Below are 25,133 nucleotides of genomic sequence, written 5' to 3' on the forward strand. Positions count from 1 at the left end.
GGTATCGAGATGAGGAGCTTCCATGGCTTCTCGAAGCCCTTTACATTCACCTCCAGGACCAGCAAGCCCGGCTTGCATACACGTTCCGTGTTCAAGAGCACGTAGCTTTTCGGGGCTGGGCCTGCTGACCTTTGCCTCCCTGAGGTTTAACATAACTCAGTCCTTTCCCAGTAGGTCGCCGCGCGCCTACTGAATACGGATGCACACGGAGACGGTCACTGTGACCGCCTCCGGATGGGGATCTGCTGCCATCCCGGCAATGAGAAAGCGCATCTCTTGGACAAAGTCCACCAACTCCTTGTTGCTCTATCGAACCAAGGAAACGCGATTGCACGCTATACACCTGGCTAGGTGGCGAGAACACTCGTGAGAGCTGCAGCTTCAGCGCCGCACGTCAGTGCCCATTCTCGCGCTCGACCACCGAGCTTTAAGATGGCTAGCGCCACGCGCTGTTGCTGGGTCTGGAGCATGGCGGATGCGATGGCCATCTCGACCTCTCTCACCCAGAGCAGGAGGTTCTCTCCATCTTTTTCCTCAGAGACCTTAACGCTCACCATGAGCGGCTTAGGGCGGGGAAGTCATCCGTCACTGACGGTGGCGTCATAGACGCAAATGATGAAGACATATGCTGCTGCAGGTTATCTAGCAGCGCTTTTTGTAATTTGAAAACGCCTTCAGACGCGCACCGATTGCCTCGGGGCCTTGCGCAGCAAGGTGCTGCACGCCCTTAGGGCCCAGCAAGGACATTAGCTTGTTAAGCCGTCCTGCATGCCCTGGGGCAAAGAGGAAAATTGTTCCATCCTCACTCCTCACAGAGGATCAGTCTAAACGACTAAGGTCTAGATTGACTACAAGTGCTACCAAGTGCAGCGGGGCTGCCGTAGCTTTGCGCTTAGAGAAGCGTAATTTCAGGTCACCGTTCTACTGTTCTTTACAAGAACCAATACGAGTGTAGCGGATCGCAATCCCCTACCTCCAAGAGTAGTCAGTACCTTAACAAAGGCTAATAAACTCTTTGGTTTAAACTCAAAACTGATTTATTATTTATTTTTATCTGCGACAAACGCCTAATTTTAAATATATAGATCTTCCTAAATATGTATAGTAAAATCAAAATACTTGTATAACTACTGGCTATCCAGCCCCGTACCGTATTCTTGTTTGGGTGTGGTCACACCATGCCTATCTGGTGTGACACACCCCTGTTACCAGGTATGTGTGACCCCGTTACAGGGGCTGCCGTAGCTCTTTGCTTAGAGGAAGCTTACTAAGATTACTGACCTTACGTTCTATACTAAATTAGTATGAGTGTACTTCCAAGAGTACCCGAATCCTTAATCCAAGGCAGATACACTTTTCCTTCAAAATTTAAACTCTATTTGTTTTATTTTCAGCAAAGCCGCCTGTATCTAATTCTCTTGGTTTTCCTAATCAAATAGTGAAACCTTACCGAAATGCATAACTACTGGCTGTCTCGCCACATCTTGTTACAGTGTAGCCAGACCATTGTGCGATTACACCGTCTTGTGTAATCCACACCTTTGTACGGGCACTCACTCGTGTGTGACCCAATCTTGTATACCAGGGTACGTGTAACCCCGTTTCATGGTGATTTTTGTGTACCTAGTTCATACAATTTGGAAGTATAATTGTACGAATTTTCGCTGTACTTTTGTGAAATTGGGAGTGTTTACAAGTGTCGAGGTATTGGTATTTATGAAGAAAAAGGAGGGGTCCGTGGTACAAGTTGGTCTAGATCGATTAAACTTAGACAGCTTTATTTCAAGAGAGTACCTTGTATATAGTTAGCATTATTCTGATAAGCAGTAAAACTCAACATATATCGTCTTGAAATAGCACAGCTAACTTGACTCTTAGTTACAGTGAAGGCTCTAAGTTGCGCTTCTGTTAGGAGCACACAGACCCAGCATCTGTACGTTTGTTAACGCGAGCTTTTAGAGCCAAAGCTTTGTTGTGCAAAGTGCACGGCAACTTTGTTGCAAAGCTGCCCCACGAATTTTTAGAAATTCTCAAAAGCTTTGCCCGATTTGCTAAACTGAAATCTTCCACTAACACCATTTTATGTGAATTACTAGCAGTAAAATGTTATTATTTAGACAAACATCGACCAATCGCTGGTGCCCCCCGAACAACGATCTTGCCCTTCCGCTTTGTAGGTTGTTCTGATGGCGGAAGAGGTTGCGCGTTCGCGACAGTATGCGTACCAGCAGAACTCCAATCTGGTACTACAGGCCGACAGTGAGTCGCGCAGACGGCCTGATGAACCAACAGGCGAGGTGGAGTCGCTTGCTGGCAAAATAAATTACCGCATGGGCGACCGCGCCCAGAAAGCCACACCACAGACCAGTCGAAAGCGAAACAGAGGCGACACAGATGTGAATACCACGCAAAAGACGAAAAAGCGACGAGGCGATGCGAACGATAGAGGAAGCGGCATCCTATATACGGCGATGGACGGTCAAACCGTTGCCAAGAGTAATATCTTAAAGGAAAGTTCGGCGTTTGAGTCGGCTGCGTACAGACCAAAAAATCCTGCTAGCCAAGACGCGTACGAGCAGATATTGGGTGTCGTGGCTCAACAGCTTGGTGCCCAACCAGGCGAGATTCTGGCCGGCGCGGCGGAAGAAGTTTTATTTATTTTGAAGAACGACAATTACAAAGACGATGAGAAACACAAGGAAGTGCAAAAATTGCTGAACACCATCCCAACACATAAGTTCAGTCTGCTAGTGGCTGCAGGCAAGCGAATCACAGACTTTTTTTCGGGAAATGAGGAGAAGAAAGCAAGTAAAGATGAAGGAGAAGACTCAGCCGCTCTAGAAAGTGACGAAGAAGTAGACAAAGAGATGGGAGTGGCCGTAGTCTTCGACGACGAAGAGGAAGAGGAAGAGTCGGATTTAGACGAAATTCCTGATGAGGAAGACGATGAAGAAGAAGAAATCACAGCTGAAGGACGCGAAGCGATGAAAATAAAGGACGGCTACGACAATGAAGACGATGAGGACGCTAAGTATCGAATGGATGTGCAAACTATAGATGCGTTTTGGCTCCAGCGTGAGCTCTCCAAGTTTTATAAGGATGCTGAGGTCAGCTCCAAGCTGTCGGAAGAGGTGCTGACTATTTTGAAGGATTCTGGAGGGGACCTTAGTGCCTGCGAGAACCGGTTGGTTTTGCTTCTAGATTACGACAAATTTGATTTTATCAAGTTGTTACTCGAAAATCGAGCCAAGGTGCTTTACTGTACGAAACTGAAACAGGCGCAAAACGATGAAGAGCGTCGCAGAATTGAAGAAGAGATGGTCGTTGACGAGACGCTTTATGACGGTGAAGGACAGACAATTCTGAATCAATTGCGCACGACAGCGTCGGCTGACTCGTGGATGCAGGATCGAATGGGTGCCATGGAAACAACATCTCGCGCCGAGGCCAACAAGCTGCGTAAGCTTCAACAAAAGCCCGGTGTGCAGCGCGATCAGGCTTGTGGTGACGAGTTAGAAAATGATGTAGACATGGACGGCGTGTCTAGCGATGCTTTAACAAAAGAAGGAATAAATGCAGAGACAAACAAACCGCAACACTATGTTGATGTTGAATCACTTGCCTTTCAAGAAGGTGGCCATTTGATGAGTAATCGTGAGTGCCGTCTTCCGGAAGGTACGTGGCGCGCACAAAAGAAGGGATATGAAGAAGTCCACGTTCCTGCCGTTCGCACAAAACTGTCTGCAGCTGAAGAGAAGACGCGTATAAAAATCTCGACGCTTCCCAAATGGGCTCATGACGCGTTTAAAGGCATGGATTCGTTAAACCGCGTGCAATCAAAGATGTTTCCCGTAGCTTTCGAATCGAGTGAAAATTTGCTTTTGTGTGCTCCGACAGGTGCTGGTAAAACAAATGTTGCCATGCTAACGATTTTGCATGAGATTATGAAGGCTCGTGATCCAGAGACCGGTGAGATCGACCTGAATTCGTTTAAGATTGTATACGTGGCTCCCATGAAAGCCTTGGTGCAAGAAGTGGTGCTTAACCTTTCTGCGCGATTGTCAAGCGCATATAACATGCAAGTGCGAGAATTGTCGGGTGATCAGAACTTATCCCGAGAGCAATTGTTTGACACTCAAATTATCGTTACTACGCCCGAAAAGTGGGATATAATCACCCGAAAGTCCGGGGATGATCGAACATACACTCAGCTCGTGCGCTTAATAATCATTGATGAAATTCACCTGCTTCACGACACTCGTGGCCCCGTGTTAGAAGCATTAGTCGCGCGCACGATTCGAAATGTGGAAATAACTCAGCAAATGGTACGTCTGGTGGGGTTGTCGGCTACGCTGCCAAACTATGAAGACGTTGCAGCATTTCTTCGCGTGGACCCTGCGAAGGGACTGTTCTACTTTGATTCAAGTTACCGTCCTGTACCTCTGCAACAGCAGTATATTGGTATCATAGAGAAGAAGGCAGTCAAGCGATTTGTATTGATGAACGCAATCTGCTACGACAAGGTTCTGGAACAAGCAGAGTTAGATAATCAAGTGCTTATTTTCGTACATTCTCGAAAAGAGACTGCGTCGACAGCTCAGGCCTTGCGAGATTTGTTTGTGGAGAATGACACACTTGCCCGTCTGATCAAACCAAATTCGGCATCCAGCGAAGTTCTCTTACAGGAAGCTGAAAAGATTGAGCGCAATGATGATCTCAAGGACCTTCTTCCGTATGGATTCGGTATCCACCACGCTGGCATGAAGCGACAGGACCGTTCATTAGTGGAAAATACGTTTGCTGACGGTCATTTAAAGGTACTGGTCAGTACGTCAACGCTAGCGTGGGGTATTAATCTACCGGCGCACACGGTAATAATTAAGGGCACGCAAGTTTACAATGCTGAAAAGGGTGATTGGTGTGAGCTTAGTCCATTGGACATTTTGCAGATGCTGGGTCGTGCCGGTCGCGTTCAATTTGACACGCAAGGAGAGGGCATCATTATTACACAACACTCGCATTTGACCTACTACTTGTCACTGATGAACCAGCAGCTTCCAGTCGAATCACAAATGATGGGCAAGCTAGCTGACAATTTGAACGCTGAGATTGTAGTCGGTAGCGTGCAGAATGTGACACAAGCAGCAACGTGGCTGGGGTATACCTATTTGTTCATCAGAATGCTGCGTAACCCAACACTTTACGGCATCTCCATTGATTTCCGCAATACTGATCCAACACTTCTGCAGTACCGTATAGACTTAGTTCACTCTGCGGCAACGTTGTTGGCAAAGCACAACTTAATCAAGTACGAACGACGCTCAGGATTGTTCCAGACAACCGCCCTCGGTCGTGTGGCCAGTCATTACTACATTGCACACGACTCGATCAGCACTTACAACGAGTATCTCAAACCGCACATGTCAGACATTGAGATTTTGCGGCTTTTCTCGCTCTCGAATGAGTTTAAGTATGTGATCGTCCGATCAGAAGAAAAGCTAGAGCTTGTGAAGCTACTGGAACGTGTGCCTGTACCTGTAAAGGAGTCGTTGATGTCTTCTGCCCTTGGCAATGTGGTTGCTGGAAGTGGTTCGGCCAAGGTGAACGTTTTGCTGCAAGCTTACATTTCGCGTCTGAAGCTGGATGGATTTGCTCTTTTGGCGGACATGGCTCACATACATCAATCAGCAGCGCGTATTTTCCGAGCACTATTTGAAATTTGTTTAAATCGAAGCTGGGCATCGCTGGCCGAGCGAATGCTTAGCTTCTGCAAAATGGTAGACAAACGTATGTGGCTCTCACATTCTCCTCTTCGTCAATTTGCTCCTGCTATTTCAAAGACAATTTTGAAACGAATTGAGAAGAAGGACATCTCGTGGGAAAAGTACAATGACCTGGAACCTGCTGATCTAGGTCAGCTCATTAATAACCCGCAGTATGGTAAGCAGCTCTATAAAATAATTCATCAGTTTCCTAAACTTGAGCTCTCAGCTCACGTACAGCCGATCACTCGCTCAATGCTGAAGGTGGACTTGGTTGTGACACCTGATTTTGAGTTTAACCGGGAGGTTCATGGTAATGCGGAAGGCTTTTGGGTGTTTGTTGAGGATGTGGACGGCGAGACTATACTTCACTACGAATGGTTGCTCATTAAGCGTCGCTTTGCCTCACAAGAAATGTATCTAAGTTTCACGATGCCGTTGTTCGAGCCCTTGGCACCGCTGTACTATATCAAGGTCATATCAGACAAGTGGATCCATTGCGAAAGCTCACTGCCGGTATCGTTTCACAAGCTCATTTTACCACAAAAAAACGCGCCCCCAACTGAACTGCTTGATCTTCAGCCTCTTTTTGTCAACAACATCCTTTTAAAGCTGGTCAGGGGCAACAAGACGACGGCAGAAGCTGTGCTAAAATCGCTATCGAACTCGCACAACGTTCCGAACCCTTGGCGGTTTAAACGTTTTAATCCAACGCAAACACAAGTATTGCCACGTTTACTAGAGTCCGAAAGCAATCTTTTCATTGGATCTCCACCAGGAAGTGGTAAGGGCGTGCTCGCAGAATTGGCTATAATGAAAACTCTGCTCTCTTTGGGCCAGCCTGACTCAAAGAGCGATGAGTTTGGTGATCACTTGATCGTGTACTTGACTCCTAAAGAGTCGATGTGTCACCAGAAGTTTGATGATTGGAATGCTAAGTTTGGGGAAGAAGGTTTTTGGCGACAAAATGTCGTGGAGCTCACAGGAGATTCTACCGCAGATTTGCGTTTACTAGCATGTGCAAATATTTTACTGGCGACACCTACGCAATGGGATGTTCTGTCTCGACGCTGGAAGCAGCGGAAACGCATTCAAAGCATCAGTCTGCTCCTTTTGGACGAGGCTCATTTTGTGGGTGGTGGGGAGTATGGTCCCACAATTGAAGTGGTGATGTCGAGAATGCGATTTATAGCAGCTGATATGGAGAAGAAAAAGACAGAAGCTGGTGAGCAGGGTAGGCGTATGCGGATTTTGGCTTTGAGCAACTCCTTAGCAAACGCTCGAGATGTTGGCGAGTGGCTTGGTGCAAGTGTGCCTGATGGCATTTTCAACTTCCATCCCAACGTTCGTCCACAGCCTTTAGAGATTCGCGTTCAGGGATTTGAAATTAACGACTTCTCGTCCCGTATGCTGGCGATGGCAAGACCATTATACAACACTATCGCGAACCAAGCAGAGAGGAAGCCTGTTGTAGTCTTTGTACCCTCTGCCAAGCAGGCCCAGTTAAGTGCGATTGACTTGATCACTTTCGCGCTGGCTGAGAATGATCCGCATAAATTTGTGACTCAATCAGTAAATGGTGCGGTTGAGTTGCCATCGGAAGACGCAGCTTTGCGGCATACCATGGAAAACGGCGTAGGATTTTGTGCTGATACAATTTCGTCCCGGAATCATGAGTATGTAATTGATTGCTTTGCGGCGGGCAAACTTCAGGTGCTGGTGGTCCCTCAGTCTCTGGCGTGGGAGCTCAGAAGCGTGCAGATAAGTGCGTTTATGGTGGTAATAATGGGCACGCAATACTATGACGGTCGAGAGCATCGGTATGTTGACTATCAGCTCGCTGATGTGTTTCACATGACGAAATTTGCAAATCATGCTTCCTCAGCTGCTGTCAAGTGCATATTGTTTTGTCATGCTACGAAGAAAAAGTTCTATGCTCAGTTTCTGTACGATCCGTTGCCTGCAGAGTCGCAACTTGAACACTTTTTATGCGATCACTTAAATGCTGAGATTGTGACAAAAACGATTGAAAGCAAGCAGGATGCAGTTGATTACCTCACGTGGACCTTCATGTATCGTCGCTTTATGAAAAATCCTAACTATTACAACCTGCAAGGCGCAACAAACGTACATTTGTCCGACCATTTATCTGAGCTCGTTGAGACAAGTATAAATGCTTTAGAGGAGTCACGTTGTATCCAAGTCGTGGATGGAGAAGAGGACGACGAAGGTGAAGGTGAGGAGCGTCTTGTGCCCTTGAACCTGGGCATGATTGCCGCTTATTATTATATCAAGTACACGACGATTGAACTATTTGCATGCAGCTTGAAGGCGGACTCAAAAATGCGCGCACTTCTGATAATACTATCGTCTGCTTCCGAGTTTAGCGACCTGCCTAGTCGACATGGTGAAGATAAGAAGCTAGAAACTCTTGCTAAGCATCTTAAGTTTCCAGTAGCCGCTGGTGGTGATTATGGACAAGCCCATGTAAAGACAAATGTATTGTTGCAAGTCCACTTTAGTAAGCAGCACGACCATTTGAGCCCTGCGCTACGCCAAGATCTAAATTTCATTCTGCGGCATGCCATTCGCCTACTGCACGCCATGGTTGATGTCATCAGCTCAAACGGCTGGCTCAAACCTGCGCTAGCAGCAATGGACCTTGCGCAGATGGTTGTGCAAGCCCAATGGAGTAGCGAGTCACCTTTGCTACAAATTCCATTCTTTACCAAGGAAACGCTCCGAAGTCTGGGTGAAATGCAACTGGAAGAGGAGGTGGAGACTCCTGTCGATATCTTAAGTATGGATGAAGATGCCCGCACCAAATTGTTGCCTCTAGACACACAGAAAATGTCAGTCGTTGCTAAGTTTTGTAACGCGTATCCGGATGTGACAGTGCAGGTGAAGGTGGAAAAAGACGGCGAAAATGTGCCGCAGGGCTCGACGGTGAGCATCATGGTGCAGCTTGATCGTGATGACGCCGCTGATGAGGAAAGTGACGAAGGCGATGCAGCTAAGGAGTTGGGTCTGGTAAATGCGTGCCATTACCCCGTAAAAAAAGCCGAAAATTGGTGGGTAGTGCTCGGCGACCCGAACAAAAATACGCTGCTGGGCATCAAACGAGTGCCTTTCGCGAGCTCTCGAGCCAATGTGTCACTTCAGTTTGCTGCTCCTCATGAAATTGGTGCCCATAATTTCCAGTTGTACGTAATCTGCGATGGCTACGCGGGTTGTGATCTGGAGAATGAGGTTAAAATTATTGTTGCTCGAGGTGAGGATACAGACGAAGAAGAAACTGACAAGGACAACTAGGCTGCATTCAAGTATAGTAACTTGACTTACAATTCATCCCTTCAAATCACCTGTCTAGTTAAAAATCGGGAGTGAAAAGTGCATCGACTTACGAAATAAACAATTCATTATCCTCTTCTTCTGTTTCACTGGCAAATTTTTGCCTCGTGAGGTGTGCTGCACGATCACTACGCGACTTAAGCTTGCGTGCAGCCTTCGCCGACGCATCATTAACGAGCTTTGCAGCCTTGATTACACTAGCACGCACTTGCTGTTTGCGAGTTGGGGGAAGAGGTGCTGTGACAGGGTCCATACTACAGCCGCCAGCAGTATCTTTAAACCTTGGTTGTGTTAAGATGTCGGATAAAGAGGTAAGTTCTTGATGCTGGCCATCCCATACGCTTTTAATTTCTTCGCAGACAAAACTATCTAGGTGGCTCTTTTCACTTTCAACGGTGGATGCAATTAAGCCCGAGCGCAATAGGCGAATCCCGCTGTTTAATTTGCTTTTTGCCTCCAGTAAGCGCTTCGTCATCATTGCTTGACTCTTAAAGCTCATGCTTAATCGATTATTTGTAGGCGTACCGTTTTTCATTCGTCGCCATCGACAAGTTACAAAAGGTTTCGCTTCCGACGCACGATGACAATGAAGCTCAGGTATGAAATCCTCGTCATCACTGGAAAAGTCACCGTTGTCTTCATGACCAACGCTTTCGTTTTGAAGCCTAGAAGTAACATGCGGTAGTGCAACTGGCATCCCAGCAGTCCTTACACATGAAAATGGACAGGTCCGAACATTCTGTCGTCTCCAATCTGCATTTATCGTTTCATGGGAAGACAGACTCGATTGTCGTGCTGAGACCTGGAAATCAGCTTCGTCATTGATATCGCTTGTATCGTTTGCTAGCTCAATGTATGTGTCACTTGACCCGACTGCACTATTGGTCGTATGCGGTTTTGCTAATGTTTTATTCACAGGTAATGAGATTTCAGTGTCAGACTGGCACGGTATCGGCTCTTCTGCCCCCCCCTCGTCACTCTTTACGGAAGCTTGTTCGTTTGCGACCTCCTTCGCTGCTATAACTCTCGCATTTATGCTTTCGAGCTCGTCCTTGGAGATCCATGAGTGGCTTTCAGGAGACAAATGTGATGCGCTGGCGAACGTTGCCGTCACTGAAGGACACGGCGACGCAGAATCGGAGCATGGTGAGATGAGGTTCCACTGTAAGCTGCAATTAGCACATGTATCAACCTGAATAGGCGGCAACATGAGCTGCAGTGCGCTAGCTTCCTGGCCTCTATCTTTCTCGCTCGTGCCATTCCACAAGAATTCTCGTGACAAGTCCTGCTGCGACTTCATTGAGAACGAAATGGCCAGTGACTCAGTTTCTTCATCAAAAGTGTCATAAAGAGGGTCCTTTTCGTCCATTTCAGCCTCACATCTGTCATCCCACCATTCCATAGCGTCCTCTTTCCCGACACAAAAGGTCATCTTATCCGTTGCCGTGATTGCTGCCAATTTGAGGGAATCGAAAGTGGCTCCTGATTGCAGCGCCAGATGGGAAGTCGTCTCGTCTATGCTGTTAACCTGATTGCTTGCCCTTTCCTTGCCAATCTGACCAGCCCCTGTGACAAATCCGCTACACCACGTGTATAGATTGGTCACGTACGATCCTGACTTTCGAATCAGTACTGGGATTTCTTACTGTACCCATCCGACTGGAGAATCCAAAGTAGTCGCCAGTTCTCAGTCTTAAAAAAACTCGACAGTCCACAAAAAGTCATTCGCGTTGGATTTGTTATCATGCCGTTGAGTTTGCAATCGTGCGACCAAACACAAACACAGACAGCACCGAAATGCTTGGCAGATAGGGCGAACGACCTACTGTTATGTGAAGCGGCAGACAAGTCTTTGTGATTTTTATCTACACAAGAGATTGACGTAAGAAAAGCTTACAAGCTGCTTTGAGAAAAATATACAACTTCATTGGCGAGCATTTGCTTGGTGCAAAAATTATTTTCCTTGTTACTAAGCGACTGCGTGCACAACTTTCTAAACAGCGCTTTTTGCCGCTTGGACCTCCTCAGCATCTTTATCACCCCGAAACGAGCAATTTTTGCTGTTGGTTATTGGGCTAATAATCTCGATAGAACAATTTCGTCGAGACGAAAGGACTTACCTTGATACCGTACTTGATCAGGAATGTGGGTATACTCGATAGTGTATCATTAACAGCGCTAACAAACAATGTCTTGTATTGTACACCGTCATTTGCGTGACGCAGCACTTCACGTTATTCCATTAAATACTTCGATTAATGCATCATTTTCTTGACCCTTCCCTGCTTTAGGACCTTTTCATAAAATGCCTGATAATTTACTTTTCAATGGGGACATTGACTCCGATTTTTTGGAGCAAAGCCGCTGTGTCTGGTGTAGCTATTTAACAGAAAGTAGTTAGATTTTACCAAGCAGAGAGATCATTTCGCGAACGTACCAGAAATTGGTATGTCAAAAGAAGAGTGTGAATTTTCGACTTCTAAGTGCTGCGCTCGACGTTGTCGCTTCAGTGAGGATCTTGCGCCATGGTTCAGGGATGGCGATGTCTGCTCACAGTTTTGAGGCAGAGCAGCATCTCTTGAGTACCCAAAAAATTGATCACGTTTGGTGATCTGCAAACAGACGAGGCAGGCATATGAAGACATTCGCGGCACATATATTCATGGACATCCTCACCTCAAATTCTAAACGGTCCTTGTCAAGTTTAACAGCTTGCTCTTGCAAAAGTTGACGTTCCTTCTCCAAATTTTGACGGATCAATGCTAGCTCATATTTTTCCTGTTTCACCTCTTCTTCAATAACTGCATCAGGGGAGCTTCTAATACTGCCTTCAAAGGTAGCATTCTTCAATTCAACCCATTTTGCCCCATATTGGATTTTTCCGTCGCAAACTTTAGTATTCGGAGCGTGCGGTATCAAAGATGCTTGCAGTAGCTGATCTTGATCGTTAATAATGCTGTGTGCGTCGTCCAGCTTTTCTTGTAATCGTTTTATAACCTCTTTGTCGTTCTTTGCCTCGGCATATGGCACTTCATTACGAATAACGTGTTCTAGCTGCTTCAGCTTTTCCTGCAAGACCTCCATCGCTGCGAAAATATAGCCAGGGATACTATTTTTCGTAGCCATATTAAATGGCGTCGGAACAAAGTCATCAATTGGAGAACTGGCTAGTTTGTTGAGCTCTTCAGCATCAGCAACAAAATTTTTTCTGAACACAAATTCGAATCAATGTGAGAGAATGTACACAACGATACAGACAGCAGCACAAAGCAGGATTATCAGCTTACTGAGCAAGAAAAAGTCTGACAGCTTTCTTATACTGCGACGTCAATGATGCCAAATGGTTCTGCACTGTATCATAGCTTTTTGCCAGAGCTTCGTAGTCCAGCAAAAGCTCAGCTTTCTTTCGCTCGAGATTATCTAAAATTTGGCATGTAAGCATGCTTTCCTTAGATAAATTAGCGCTTGAAGCTTTCTTCAGCTCGCGGGCTCCATTAAGCACCTTTGTTATTGCTATACCCTAAAAACAATGGTCGTCGTTTGTCAACTCCAACATCACAAATGATATTAACATTTACGCACCTGTTTCTCTTTAGCAGCACGCACAATAACGTCCTCCAGTTTTTTTCTGAGCCGCGAATATTCCACGTCTTTTCTTTTAAGGTGCGCTTTAAATGCTGTCTCTACGCCCTGCAACCTGCATTTATTAGCCTTATCAGTGGTTCCATCGTCTACATTCGATATTAAAACTGTACCGTGCGCAGCTCATTTCTAGTGTTTTCTTCGTTGTCTGCAACGATTTTCTCTCAGCAATAAAATCTTGTTCTTTTGCCCTGTATGAATTTTCTCTCAAAGCCAGATCTCGTTTAATAGTCTTAAGATCTGCAGTCAGCGCCTGGACAATATTGTTTTTTCTCTCCAGTAATTTCTCAGCTCTGCTTAAATTCTCACTCAATTGGTTTTGATGGTCCAGCTCGCGATTCAACACATAAAGAAGATAACTCACCAAGTCCATAAGTTCTCTAACTTCACATTCAGCCTTTATCTGCTCCTCTGTCTGTTGCATTGCTTCCACAGCCGTAAGACTCCGTACCTCGGTTAAATCGAGTGTACAAACTTTCTCGATATCATCTTTTGCATCATTCGCCCTCGTAAGATACCGTCTTGTGTCATTCTCTGGACCATGATAGCGTGGTCCAAACATTGAAGATAAAGCCATCACGTGCTGCAGTTGCTCATTGAGATATGTCTGAATTTCCATCAGCGTTTGATTTCTTGGAAGACGCCACGGACTAGCAACGGTCGAAGGTAATGTCAAATTGTTTTGAGGACTTGCGTTTGCACTGGACTCATCGGTAATCTTCATATCATTCTCGACTGTAGTATCTTCGGCGCATGGACGTTTGGTCTGGTGAAACAAAGAGCTTAAGTCAACAGAGTACCCTTTGTCGCGAAAATTTTCACGTGCTTCGTTCATGCTTTATGTTGTCCAAATGAAAAATTTACGTACCGTACTTAAGAGTCACTAAACACAAAAGCTTAAGTACGCACATGATGAAGTAGGTGACTGGATAGGAGATGGAGACGTTTCTCCACCAGCACCAGGCGCAGCTGGTGGCGGCGCAAGTTCCCGAGCGTCTATGGCCAATGGCATACTACAAACTGAAGTAAGGTGGTTTGTGCAATTTCACTCAACTAATTTTAGTGACAGCGTGTTGTTTGGTAACATGGCGTCAGACACGAAGTATTCGATGCGGGTGATTTTTTTTATCTAGCTCGAGATTTGGATGGAGAATTTCGCGCTGTTGTGCGGGATGATGTGGACTTGGCGCGAATGCAACCTGATTCAGATGAAGCGATTTTTCTGGTTGACCACGCTTGGACGTTCACAGCTGACAAGATACGCGAGCAGCTGACAGCTGTGCCAAAGCTGCTGGACCGCATGGAGAAAATGATGCAATTAAAAGGACTAGATAAAAATGAGCGTGTGGATGCTGTTGCTGATCGCGTGTGGCGTAACGCCAACACGTACCGTCTTGGCAACGCGAAACCTGAGGACGCGTCTTCGATCTGGTACGTCATGGATGAAGTTGGAAATGCCATTGAGCATAATAATGTGCCAAACGTTCGTATGGTTCCGTTTTATTTTGGTCCATCTCAATGCGCTTTTTCGCTCGTATGGACTGTAAACTATATCAAAAGCGGGGACTTTTTATCGCGGGATTACTTTCCAGAGTTCGCATCGGATGTCGTAATGCACACTGCACTTCTTACTGCCTTGTTCTATGAGCCCGGAACCGTTGACAGTCCGCATCTAATTGAACTTGAAAAAAGTATTGCTGCACGCAAGAAGCAAGATACACTAGAAAACGCCCGTGCAAGATTTTACAACAGCGTCAGCCGTGACTCAGAGACGCCCCCATATCCTGAGACGCCCGTTGCATCGGTATTGCTTTCCACCATCGTGACAAAATCGGGCCCGCTTCGTATATGTTCCGGTTAGTTGTATTGGTCTGCTTTATCTACCCTCTTTCCGCGATTGACATCATCACACTACAGATTCAAAGTTAATGCACACGCACTTGACTCACCCACACTTTACGCTCGTGGATAATGAAGACGAGGCCCAAGTTGTGTGGCTGACTCGTCATTTGAAAGATTTTCCCAAATATACCACCAATGACAACGTGCAGATCATCAACCAGTTTCCAAACGAAAAAATTCTTACTTGCAAGGACCTGCTTTATGAAGTATGCAAGCTGTACGTAAGTCGTGATATTGTGCCATCCTTTTTGCCTTGTCAACATCATGTCACTTGTTGTCCAGGCAAAACGGTGGTGTGCGGCCTAACTGGCTCGCTGAGACTTACAACATGACCAGTGAGCTCCCCGAGCTTATCAGCCAATTTATTCAACGAGACCTTGTCGCTCGCAGAAATGGTAACGGTTATGACGAAGCAAATTATTGGATTTGCAAACCCTGGAACATGGCGCGCTCAATAGACACGTGCATTGCGCAGAATGCGCCACACATAGCGCGTCTGGCTGAAACTGGACCTAAGATTGCGTGCAAGTACATTCATCGTCCGTTATTGATTGACCAGCGCAAGTTTGACATTCGGTTTCTTGTGATGGTCAAGTCAACGGAGCCGTTAGAGCTCTACTTGAGTGGTGTGTACTGGCTGCGTATTGCAAACAAAGAGTTTACTATGGACAACTTTCATGACTTTGAAAAGCATTTTACTGTCATGAACTACTCTGACTTTGCTGTTCGAATCATGGACAATTCTGAATTTATCGAGAGGTTCGAATCTGAGTACCCGAGCGAGAACTGGGCTACTATGTTTATTGATATCTGTACCAGTATTAAGCAGATGTTTGAGTTCGCCACAGCTCAGCCTCCTCCACTTGGGCTCGGTCGCTGTACAAAGTCGCGTGCGCTTTACGGTGTAGATATAATGCTCTCTTGGGAAGCTGATGAAGAGACTGGTAGTGAGCGTTTGCGACCAATTATTTTGGAAACAAATTTTCAGCCAGATTGCACACGTGCTTGCAAATACTTTCCGCATTTTTATAACGATCTCATGAACGTTCTGCTGCTTGACCGTCCCGACGAGACTGTGCATGGCTGCACACGTCTTTAATATATATATACTCTCTCAAGATTTGACTCGTTTTACTTTGGATTATACCACAATACATGTAATTGCTGACTCGCTGAACAGTTTTATACACATTTTTAGCGTGTAGTCTATAATCGCCCTGAATAGAATTTCGTCATTTTTAGTTATGGACGCCCACATTCTGCGGTACGGCCAAAAGGTGAGGCTAGCGACTTATTCTGCTTACATAGAAGACAATACGGTCGCTGTATTGGATTCAGGTATTGGCTTTTACGAAAAAAATGGACGTCACGGTATCTTGAGTTGCGTGCCACCGCTTGGCCCCAAACTTCAGCAGCTTTTCACAGAGGATGAGTTTCTTGTGTTACATCCGAGTGATCAACGATCTCACGGGGAAAATGTTCTTTACGGAGAGCCATTGGTTCTTGTGAATCAACACGGCATGGTTTGGAACAATAAGACGGGTGGCATTACGGGCTATGTGGGGCCGAGACCGCGCGGTGTACCTGGCGAAATTTTTGTCTGTTTTACGAAGGTACCAGAGGGTGTCGGAGTGATTAAAAGTAGCAAAAAGGACAAAGTAAACAAGGTAGAAAGATCAACAATCAGAGCGTCCTTTTCGGCATCGTCAACATCGGACAAATTGTCAATGTCGGAGTATCCCGAGACAGAGTCGAGCCCAGTGTACTTTGGTGATACAAACGTAGCTATTACGGTAGTCGAGTCGAATCGCCACTCACAAATGTTCAACAAAAGGCTTAGCAATTTTAAGAAGCCTACTAGTCGAATTGTCGGGGGTTACATTTGCTGCGATGGCAGAGGCACAGAACTGAGGTTCTCCATTTGGCCAACAAAACCCAAAATTGAGCAAATTTCTATGCTCAATAAGCTTATTACGTCTTATCAATACGGACAGAAGATTGCTTTGCCTTCTGCATTGCTGATGAGCATGGCAAAAAGGACGGATGACGCAAATGTCGGTATCAAAAAAATGGCAGACATTTTATTTCGTTTGTCGAATGGAGCGGAAGCAATGCTTTCTGGTGCGGTTTTGCACTCAAAAGTACAGCAGCATGCCAAGCCTCTTAGATCAAATCAAGATGAACATGAGTCAGTTTTTGAATTGCCACTACGGAATGGACCTGGCATGCTCGTCGTCCAACTTACGGGAACTGCGCCGCTAACAGTGACCGAAAGTTTTACTGCAACAAATGAAAGTCATCGCTTGGTCCCGAAGGTCAAGAGCAGTACGGTGCTATTCTACCGTGTGTCCGACGTTCTGCGGAGGGTGCCCGTTTCTATCTTTGCAATCTCTTACGCAGTGCTAACTCACTATCTATGGGGTGCTCTTAGCACAATGGAAGACGGTTTCTGTCGTGAGCTCGTTGTGTTTGTGTTGGTGATTCTTCCTGCTTTATATGCCGCAGTGAAGATGGATCACCCTTTCTCGGCGCTCTTTCAGCCACCAGTCCATGAACCAGAAGTTGTTAATGACAATGACTATTCAAGCCCTACTACCAACGGGACATTAAAGCTTATTGTGACTGAGTACCGCTTCGTTTCAGGTCCATTGAAAGGAAGCTGCACCAATGGAAGAATTAGCCGGTTGAGTCTTTCGAATGTAACAACATCAACGAACGAACACTCCATTACTGCCTTAGAAGCCACGGGTTCAGTCCCGATGCGGTTTATACTTGCTGAAAAGGGAGACGAAGCAAAAGCGTTGGAGCGATACAACGAGACCACGGAGTGGCGACGCGCTCAAGGTGTGGACTTATTGCTTGAGAAGCCTAGTCCTCATTTCAACATCATCAAAGAGAATTATCCTCACTACTACCACAAACGCGGCAAGAAAGGTGAGCCTGTGTACTATGAAAAGCCAGGAATGATCAACTTAAACGCTTTGAAGAATGCTGGTCTCACACTAGACGATCTCATGCATAACTACCTCGTGATCACGGAGTTTTTGTGGCAAGTAATTGAGCAGGATGATAACTGTAAGGGAATTTCAGTTTTGGATGTAGAAGGAATCGGTATCTCAGACTTTGCGGGCGAAGCCGTTGAATACGTTCGTAAGGCTGCTTCGGTGTCGAGTAGGCATTACCCAGAACGGTGCGCGTACATTTACGTGATTAATGTGCCGTCATGGTTTAGTGTGATTTGGAATACAGTTAAAGGGATGGTAGACGACGTGACTCGTGAGAAGGTGATTATTGTGCGCGGAAAGAAGAAAATTCTCGAGGCTCTGTCCGAACGCATTCCGGTGGAGAATATTCCTGTTGAATATGGTGGAACGAGCAATGGCACGTCTGAAGAGGAGGATCTGCTGTTTAAACTTATGGCGCACGTGAATAGTGTGGAAGGAACTTCCGATACTAACCCCATCGAAGACATTCTGAAACGAAAGCCGATTAAGCATTGACTTCATAGCTCGCTCAGGATAGACCTTGTCTCTCATTCTCAAATAAATTTGAAATTGTGGCATTCGATGGCGTGTATGCTTATGTGCTACTTAAAAGTGTTGTTACGAAAGTCAGAGCATCATAGCAACGATAGTCGCGGATACTAATTATGTAAGCGCTTACGTGTTAGTGGCAGGGTTCATTCCTGTATTTTGTGTGATGCAGAACGTAAATTTCAGCTTGCTTCGCTATCGCTGTGCTTGAATGACGGGTAGTCGACTCCATTTATAATGATTTCTTATCCTGCATCAAAAGTTACAAAGCGATGAATGCCTCGAAAACTCATTGACGACTCCATTAGTCAAAATGAAATTAAAGAATTTATTAGCATAAAACATTCAGCAAAATTATGCTACGAATCAAATTTGACACGGAGATATATATCTAGAGAGCATCAATTCTAAGAGTCTATATTTATACTAGCAGATCCGAAAATTTGAAAATTACAAATAGATTAAATCAGGGCATCCAGCTTCTTTGAAATATAGCAAAGGAGTCAATGCGTGCCGAAAAATCCACTGCGTTTCTGGGGGCAAAATAGATGCGAAGACCCCAACGAAGATGCATCGTGAACGACTGAAAATCCGTTTAAAGTGCGCCGCGATTGTGGCAAGGGAAAGGCTACATACCACGCAAAGACGTCAGTGCGGGTGGGCGCTCATGATACGTGCCATGACCAATCAAACGCCAAAGGATTTGCAGCTAAGACATGGGTCATTGACAGAGCACATGTAAGGACCGAAAAGCATTTATTAACTACACAAACAAAGATAACGCGACGACAATCCATGCGCCAAAATTGGCGCAAGGACAAAGATTCTCTGTTTCGGAATGAACGGCGAACATGTAGCTTGATGCACATTCGAAAAATATTCTACACGCTGAAGACCTGACCAAGTATTTGAACTCACTCGCAACTGCGGTGGCGCGTAGAATAGCGGTACAGTCAAATCAAAATGATCATGAATGTCTGTATTGATTTGCGAGAAACAAGTTTGGTGACATATCTAAGCACAGACCGGGCGATGAGTGTCATTCAGCGGATATGATGTAGAGCTAGATTTCGTACCGAAAAAGGTGCAGGCAATCCAAGAGTGACCGGCACCGACGAGTACGAAAGAATTGCAGAGGTTATTGGGACTCGCGGACTATCATCGACGGTTCATCCCTTCCTACGCAGATATTGTGTCTTCTTTGCCGAGTACGACTTTGAGCTGAGACAAGAAATCAATTTGCATCCATATGGAGAAGTTCAAACACACACTCAACTCGGTGTCGAGGAGAGACATGAGCTTGATATATGGAGTGCAGAGCCTACCAAAGTAGAAAGGATACGAAAAAACAAAGAAGAGAAGAGAATGGTGCTCAAGGCGAACAAACGTCCCGCAGAGTTGGAGAAGGGCACGAGAGAGAAGTTTGAGCGAGCATACAAGAAAAACGAGTTCTATACCAAGATAATGGAAGGCAGAGGAGACACGACCATCTTCACAGTAAAAGATGGACTGATTTTCCGCATCTCAACCAGGTGAGCCCGCTGTGTGTGCCCGAAAGTCGAGAGCTGAAGCTGGCAATACTGACCAACCATTACGACGACCTGACAGCAGCGCACACAGGCATCGAGCGAACCGCCAACGCTGTCAAGATGTGGTTCTGGTGGAAGAGCATGCTTGAAGACATCAAGTCGTATGTGCGAACGTGCAAGACGTGCATGCGGTACAAGACTCCGAGCCAGAAGAAGCAAGGAATGATGCAACCGATCGCGATTTCAGAAGGGTTTTGGGATTCGGTCAGCATGGACTTCATCACCGGACTCCCAGAGTCCGAGGGATGCGACTCGATACTTGTAGTGGTTTGTAGACTATCCAAGAAAGCTGTTTACATTCCGACCAAGCAGACATTAACAGCTCACGAAACGGCCAAACTGTTTTTCAGTCATATGGTGAGATACTTTGGACTGCCGAAGCAGATCATCTCGGATAGAGACCCAAATTTCGTATTAACATTCTGGAGAGGACTCATGGAAAGGATAGGCGTCAAACTATCGATGACAGTGGCTCACCGAGCACAAGCTGACGGGCAAACGGAGAGACAGAATCGAACGCTGGAAGGCTCCCTGCGTTGTCTCGTGTCGTATCATGGCGAAGATCGGAAGTGGTTGGCGACCATAGAGTATGCACACGCAACTCTGACATCGTCATCCAGCGGGTTCAGTCCCTTCAAAGTGGATGCGGGACGAACACCATGAAGTCTGATGGGCATTTTGGAGATTGCAAACGAGCTGGCAAACAGATTCACAACAAGGAGGCAAGACGGCATCGAATTGGCGCAGCGATCACTCCAAGCAGCTTAGGAGCAGCAGAAACGATACTACGATCGCAAGCGACGCAACGAGAGCTTCGAGGTTGGACAATAGGTACTGCTCAACCCGAAGAACATCACCATTCATTACGCTGTACGAGATCAAGACAACAGCAGCAATAAACGTTTAGCCAGATTCATTGGACCGTTCAAAATTCTCGAGAAGCTGTCGGACCTGGTGTATCGATTGGAGTTGCCAGAATCCATGCGATTCATGAACAAAGTGTTCAGCGTGGAGCAACTGAAGAAGTGTCCAGCCAACTCAAGCGCATTCGAAGGAAGACCGCAGCAAAAGAGCACACCTGTTGTGGTGCAGCAAAACAAACCTACGTACGTCATCGAAGCCCTACGGAAGATGGATACAGTCAAAGGGAGACGACAGTTTCTCGTGAAATAGGCAGGCTATCCAGAAGACGAGGACACGTGGGAGAGCGAGTAAATCTTTTCCATGTGTCACATTGGAAGTCGTTGTTGAAGGACTTGGAGGCAAGGACTCAACAACTAAGGCGGGAGAATGTAACCAATCAACCGTGCGTAGATTAACGTGTACGAAGCATCCAAGGAGATTTTAAAATATGCAAGAAAAAAGATTATCGAAACAAGAAGGACAGTAAACAGTCCGAGGCATTCCAGAACACACTCGTTGGATAGGAACAAATGCATATTAGCCAATAGTATTGCATATTACGTACACGTAGCATTAGAAGTTCTCTGAACCAGGATTCTAACGCTAAAACAAAGATCACTTTTGAGCTTGCCGCCTAGTGTTCAGGTGACATACACTATCAAAAGTACGTATCAGATTTCTAGCTATTTGAAATTGTACTTACACCTTGCCCTTCTGTACGTTGCACAATTTTACATAATGCACAGAACGCCTTTGTATAATGGCGGACACTGTAAAGAAGAGGTCTGTGAAGTGATAGGACTGGTAGCTTCATACCAAGTATACTTATTGGATATATTTTAACGTATATATTCAGCCTAATTGAGATAGAGCTTATTCAAAGTATGTCCTATTGTTTAAGCAGTAAAGCAAATTAAGTTTATTTACTTAAGGCCTTTGGTAACCCACCCGGGCGAAGCGAAAAAACAAAAATTCTGTGCGTTATTTACGCAGACTATACAGTCAACGCTTTATCAGTGTCAGGTACGCACCACCTGTAAGATCTTCTGGTTCATCACATTACTGAGTCGTAAGAAGTATATACGTTCAAAGGGTGGACCATGTGATGCTTGACTATATCTTTCGGGACCATCAGAACTACTTGGTAAGGTTGTGTTTGTTGTTGATCTCGAAGTGATAAAAATGTTTTCAAAGGACAAGAAGCGAGACTCACTCGCACGGAGGCGCTCACCAGCTATGTGAACGCGGTGAAGAGACACCGCCAAGAGCACCCCAACTGGCCACTGGTAGGAGCACAGCTGGCACCAGGATAGAAAAAACCGATCACCCTAAGCAAGGGTACCTGATAGACCTGAAAAAATTTCATTTGGCCATACTACAAAATGAATCAACAGCGCGTCACACTCGTGGTCCCTATAGTAGTAGTCTCCATCCAAGAATGAGTACGAACATGAAGTACCACAATAAAAAAGACCTTCTTACCATCGATTTTGAAGCGGTAGCGTCGCGGGTATTCACACCGCTTGACTTGTGATAATAGGTGCATTTGTATTTATTAAAATCCGTCAAGAGAGTCGAGAACTGGTAGATTATTTCCATGAATGAATGACACTTATCACCGCAATGTCGTCAGACCTTCTTCCGGAGGCGTAAACAGATACCAATTTTATGGATGGCCCTCGAATGAGCGGGGCTTACATCGCATCGGGACCTTTCACGTCCACCCCTACCACTTTCGACAAAGCGATGAATGCTGCAGTGTGAGTCGGGCACAATTTTTTGTCAGTAAAGCCAGAGGGTCTAGTGTTAGTGGGAGCTCGCGCCAGAGGGGATCGACTCGACTATTCTGAGGAGGAAAAGAGAAGGTTTCTGGTTGCCAAGCATGTAACGGGGTTGCACGTACCCTGGTATACAGGGGTGGGTCACACAAGATGGTGTGACTGTAGAAAGATGTGGATTGCACAAGTTGGTGTAATCACACAATGGTGTGGCTACAGCGGAACAAGAAGCCACTACAAGGCGGATCTACCAGTAGTTATGCATATTGATTAGGTTTTACTATGTAAGTAGGAATTCCTAAGCTTTTGAATAAAGGCGGCCCGGACGCAAAAAAAACAAAAAATACAGTTTCAATTTTGAACGGAAGAGCTTATTTGCCTTGGTCAAGGTCGTAGGAACTCTTGAAGGTAGCGGATTGCGATCCGCTACACTCGTACTGTTTCTTGTAAAAAACGTTAGGTTGGTGACCTTAGCTTAGCTTCCTCTAAGCAAAGAGCTACAGCAGTCCGCTGCACTTACTAGCACTTGTTGGTCAATCTACGCCTAGGTCGTTACGACTGATCCTCTGTGAGGATAAATTAATTCCTCTATTTGCCCCAGGGTATGGATCGGCTTAAAAAGCTGATGTCCCTGCTTGGCCCTGAGGGCGTGTAACACATTGCTTCGCAAGGAATCGAAGCGATTAGCGCGCGCCAAGAGGTGTATTTGAACTATGAAAATGCTCTACTAGAGCAATTAGAGAAAAAGATGTCCGCATCGACTGCGTCCATGAAGCTACCGTCGCCAACGGATGACCCCTCCAAACCCAGGCCGCTCATCGTGAGTGTTAAGACCTTTGAGGATAAGAATAGAGAGAAACTCCTGCTCTGGATAAGAGAGACCGAGATGGCTATGTCATCCGCCATGCTTCAGAACGAACAAAGCGCATTGCGCTAGCTATCTCCAAGCTCGGGCGCCGAGTGCGAGAATGGGCACTGACGTGCGGTACTTCGTTAGAAGCGGCGATTCCATCCTGGAAGGAGCTGAAGCGTCAGCTTTTGCGAGTATTCTCCTCGACTAACCAGTCATATCGAGTGTGATCGTGATTCCTTGCCGCCCGACAGGCAAGAAGAAGTTGGTGGACTTTGTCCAAGCGTTGAGAACTCTCATTGCCGGATGGCAGCCGATCTTTTCTCCGACGCGGTCGCTGTGACCGTCTTATAGAGGCCCTTTGCACTGGCGTGACCAGAATGGAAGTCTTCCGTGTGCAACCGTCTTCTTTTGAAGAAGCGGTGAATGTGGCATTGAATGCCGAATTCAACTTTTAGTCGGCATGGCTTGGTTAGAATGCACACCCTCAAGGCACGTCGAGCGGGCCTGAGTCAATAATTCTCAGATATGCTGAGAAAGAGAAAGGGGAGCTCCGAGCTGTCAAGCAGCATTTCAACACCCGACGGTGTATTGTCTTGGAGACACCCGTCACCTTCGGACTGGTTGTCCCCTGCGCAGGGCGCGTAATGGTTGATCGAACCGAGGTTCCCTTCTGACCAGTCTTTTTTGTCGCGGGGAAACGAGAAAACCCAGGTGCCCTATTGGGAAAGAACTAAGCTTTGTTGATCCTTAAAGAGGTGGTGGTCATTAGAGCCCAGCTCCAAAGAGCCCCATATCTTAAACACGGACCGTAAATGCAAGCCAGGCTTGCTGGTCGTAAAAGTGACCGTTAAGGACTTTGAGAAGCCATGAAAGATCCTGATCGATTCCAAGGCGTCGTGCAATTATGCTCGACGCTCCACGATTGAAGGAACTCAGATGTATGCTGAGTCGCTGGAAGCGCGGGTGAGCGATATTGTCACTGTTCGCGTAGCGGCGGGGACTTGTGTCACTGTGCCGAGGGTTCCTGTGAGTTTCTTGACTTCGATAGCGTATAGCCTTGCTTAGTCTTAGACTTAAATGCAAGGTATGACCTTATCCTTGGTATGGCACGGTTGGAACAGCAGGAGGCATGTATTGATTGGAGGTCAAAGACCTTGGGCGCTACGCGCACGTCTTCTGTTGAAGCTTTGGCGAGTCATGAACCCACCTCTACCAGGAGACAAAAGCGCTATTGGCAAGAGCACTGGCCCGAGACGGTCAACGTGCTAGACATTGGAATGTCCGAGTTCGTAGACACTAACGGTGCACTGGACAGAAATTTCCGAGCCTGTCTCGCGGGCTGATTTTAGAGTGGCACGTAACCCACTGAGCGATGCTCAAGTTTCGGAGCCGCTCCTGCATGGACCAATACTGGCACTGCAAAAACCCGATCGTTCTTTCAGCGTCGTCTTTGACGCTTCAGACTTTGCCATCGGCTGTGCACTGATGCAAGCAGACGCCTGAGGGGTGAGATCGGGTAATCGCGTTCGAATCTCGACAGCTCAAAGCTGTGGAGAAGAACTACCAAGATCATGAATAGGAGCTACTTGTGATGAAGTATGCACTTGTCAAGTTCAGGGTCCACCTGCTCGGCTCCAAGCCGTTTGTGATCTACACAGATCATGCGTCGTTACGCACTGCAAGTCAGTTGCTCCACCTCTCGCAGAGGATGTCGAGATGGCTATCCTTGGAATATAAATTCGAGGTGAAGTATTAGCCGGGGAAGCAGAATGCTTTGGCTGATGCGTTGTCACGCAGACTAGACTATGAGCTTGCTCATG

General features: G+C 46.2%; 6 protein-coding genes across 6 annotated transcripts; 4 read left to right on the forward strand and 2 right to left on the reverse strand.

Moving 5' to 3' along the window:
- Window positions 1-2,186: 2,186 nt before the first annotated feature.
- Window positions 2,187-9,074, forward strand: PHALS_13555 (u5 small nuclear ribonucleoprotein 200 kda helicase-like; the record flags this gene model as incomplete). Its single annotated transcript, XM_024729337.1, has 2 exons — window positions 2,187-2,844; window positions 2,968-9,074. 2 exons carry the CDS (start codon window positions 2,187-2,189, stop codon window positions 9,072-9,074), a joined length of 6,765 nt encoding a protein of 2,254 aa, XP_024579724.1.
- An 88-nt stretch (window positions 9,075-9,162) lies between these two features.
- Window positions 9,163-13,590, reverse strand: PHALS_13556 (uncharacterized protein; the record flags this gene model as incomplete). The annotated part of the gene is made up of 8 exons (XM_024729338.1): window positions 9,163-10,679; window positions 10,760-10,935; window positions 11,435-11,492; window positions 11,551-11,725; window positions 11,790-12,321; window positions 12,401-12,633; window positions 12,696-12,810; window positions 12,869-13,590. 8 exons carry the CDS (start codon window positions 13,588-13,590, stop codon window positions 9,163-9,165), a joined length of 3,528 nt encoding a protein of 1,175 aa, XP_024579725.1.
- Window positions 13,591-13,691: 101 nt separating this feature from the next.
- PHALS_13557 (tubulin--tyrosine ligase-like protein 12) lies at window positions 13,692-15,756 on the forward strand (the record flags this gene model as incomplete). Its single annotated transcript, XM_024729339.1, has 5 exons — window positions 13,692-13,780; window positions 13,851-14,186; window positions 14,316-14,611; window positions 14,673-14,874; window positions 14,940-15,756. The coding sequence occupies 5 exons, from the start codon at window positions 13,692-13,694 to the stop codon at window positions 15,754-15,756; spliced, it is 1,740 nt and encodes a 579-aa protein (XP_024579726.1).
- A 145-nt stretch (window positions 15,757-15,901) lies between these two features.
- On the forward strand, window positions 15,902-18,157 carry PHALS_13558 (Phosphatidylinositol transfer protein SEC14 and related proteins; the record flags this gene model as incomplete). The annotated part of the gene is made up of 3 exons (XM_024729340.1): window positions 15,902-17,768; window positions 17,833-17,847; window positions 17,907-18,157. 3 exons carry the CDS (start codon window positions 15,902-15,904, stop codon window positions 18,155-18,157), a joined length of 2,133 nt encoding a protein of 710 aa, XP_024579727.1.
- Window positions 18,158-19,555: 1,398 nt separating this feature from the next.
- On the forward strand, window positions 19,556-19,868 carry PHALS_13559 (uncharacterized protein; the record flags this gene model as incomplete). The annotated part of the gene is made up of 2 exons (XM_024729341.1): window positions 19,556-19,722; window positions 19,799-19,868. The coding sequence occupies 2 exons, from the start codon at window positions 19,556-19,558 to the stop codon at window positions 19,866-19,868; spliced, it is 237 nt and encodes a 78-aa protein (XP_024579728.1).
- Window positions 19,869-20,529: 661 nt separating this feature from the next.
- On the reverse strand, window positions 20,530-20,894 carry PHALS_13560 (uncharacterized protein; the record flags this gene model as incomplete). Its single annotated transcript, XM_024729342.1, has 2 exons — window positions 20,530-20,647; window positions 20,731-20,894. The coding sequence occupies 2 exons, from the start codon at window positions 20,892-20,894 to the stop codon at window positions 20,530-20,532; spliced, it is 282 nt and encodes a 93-aa protein (XP_024579729.1).
- Between the last annotated feature and the right edge of the window lie 4,239 nt (window positions 20,895-25,133).

This window comes from Plasmopara halstedii, assembly GCF_900000015.1.
Source record: "Plasmopara halstedii genome assembly, contig: Scaffold_658, whole genome shotgun sequence".
Taxonomy (NCBI): Eukaryota; Oomycota; class Peronosporomycetes; order Peronosporales; family Peronosporaceae; genus Plasmopara; species Plasmopara halstedii.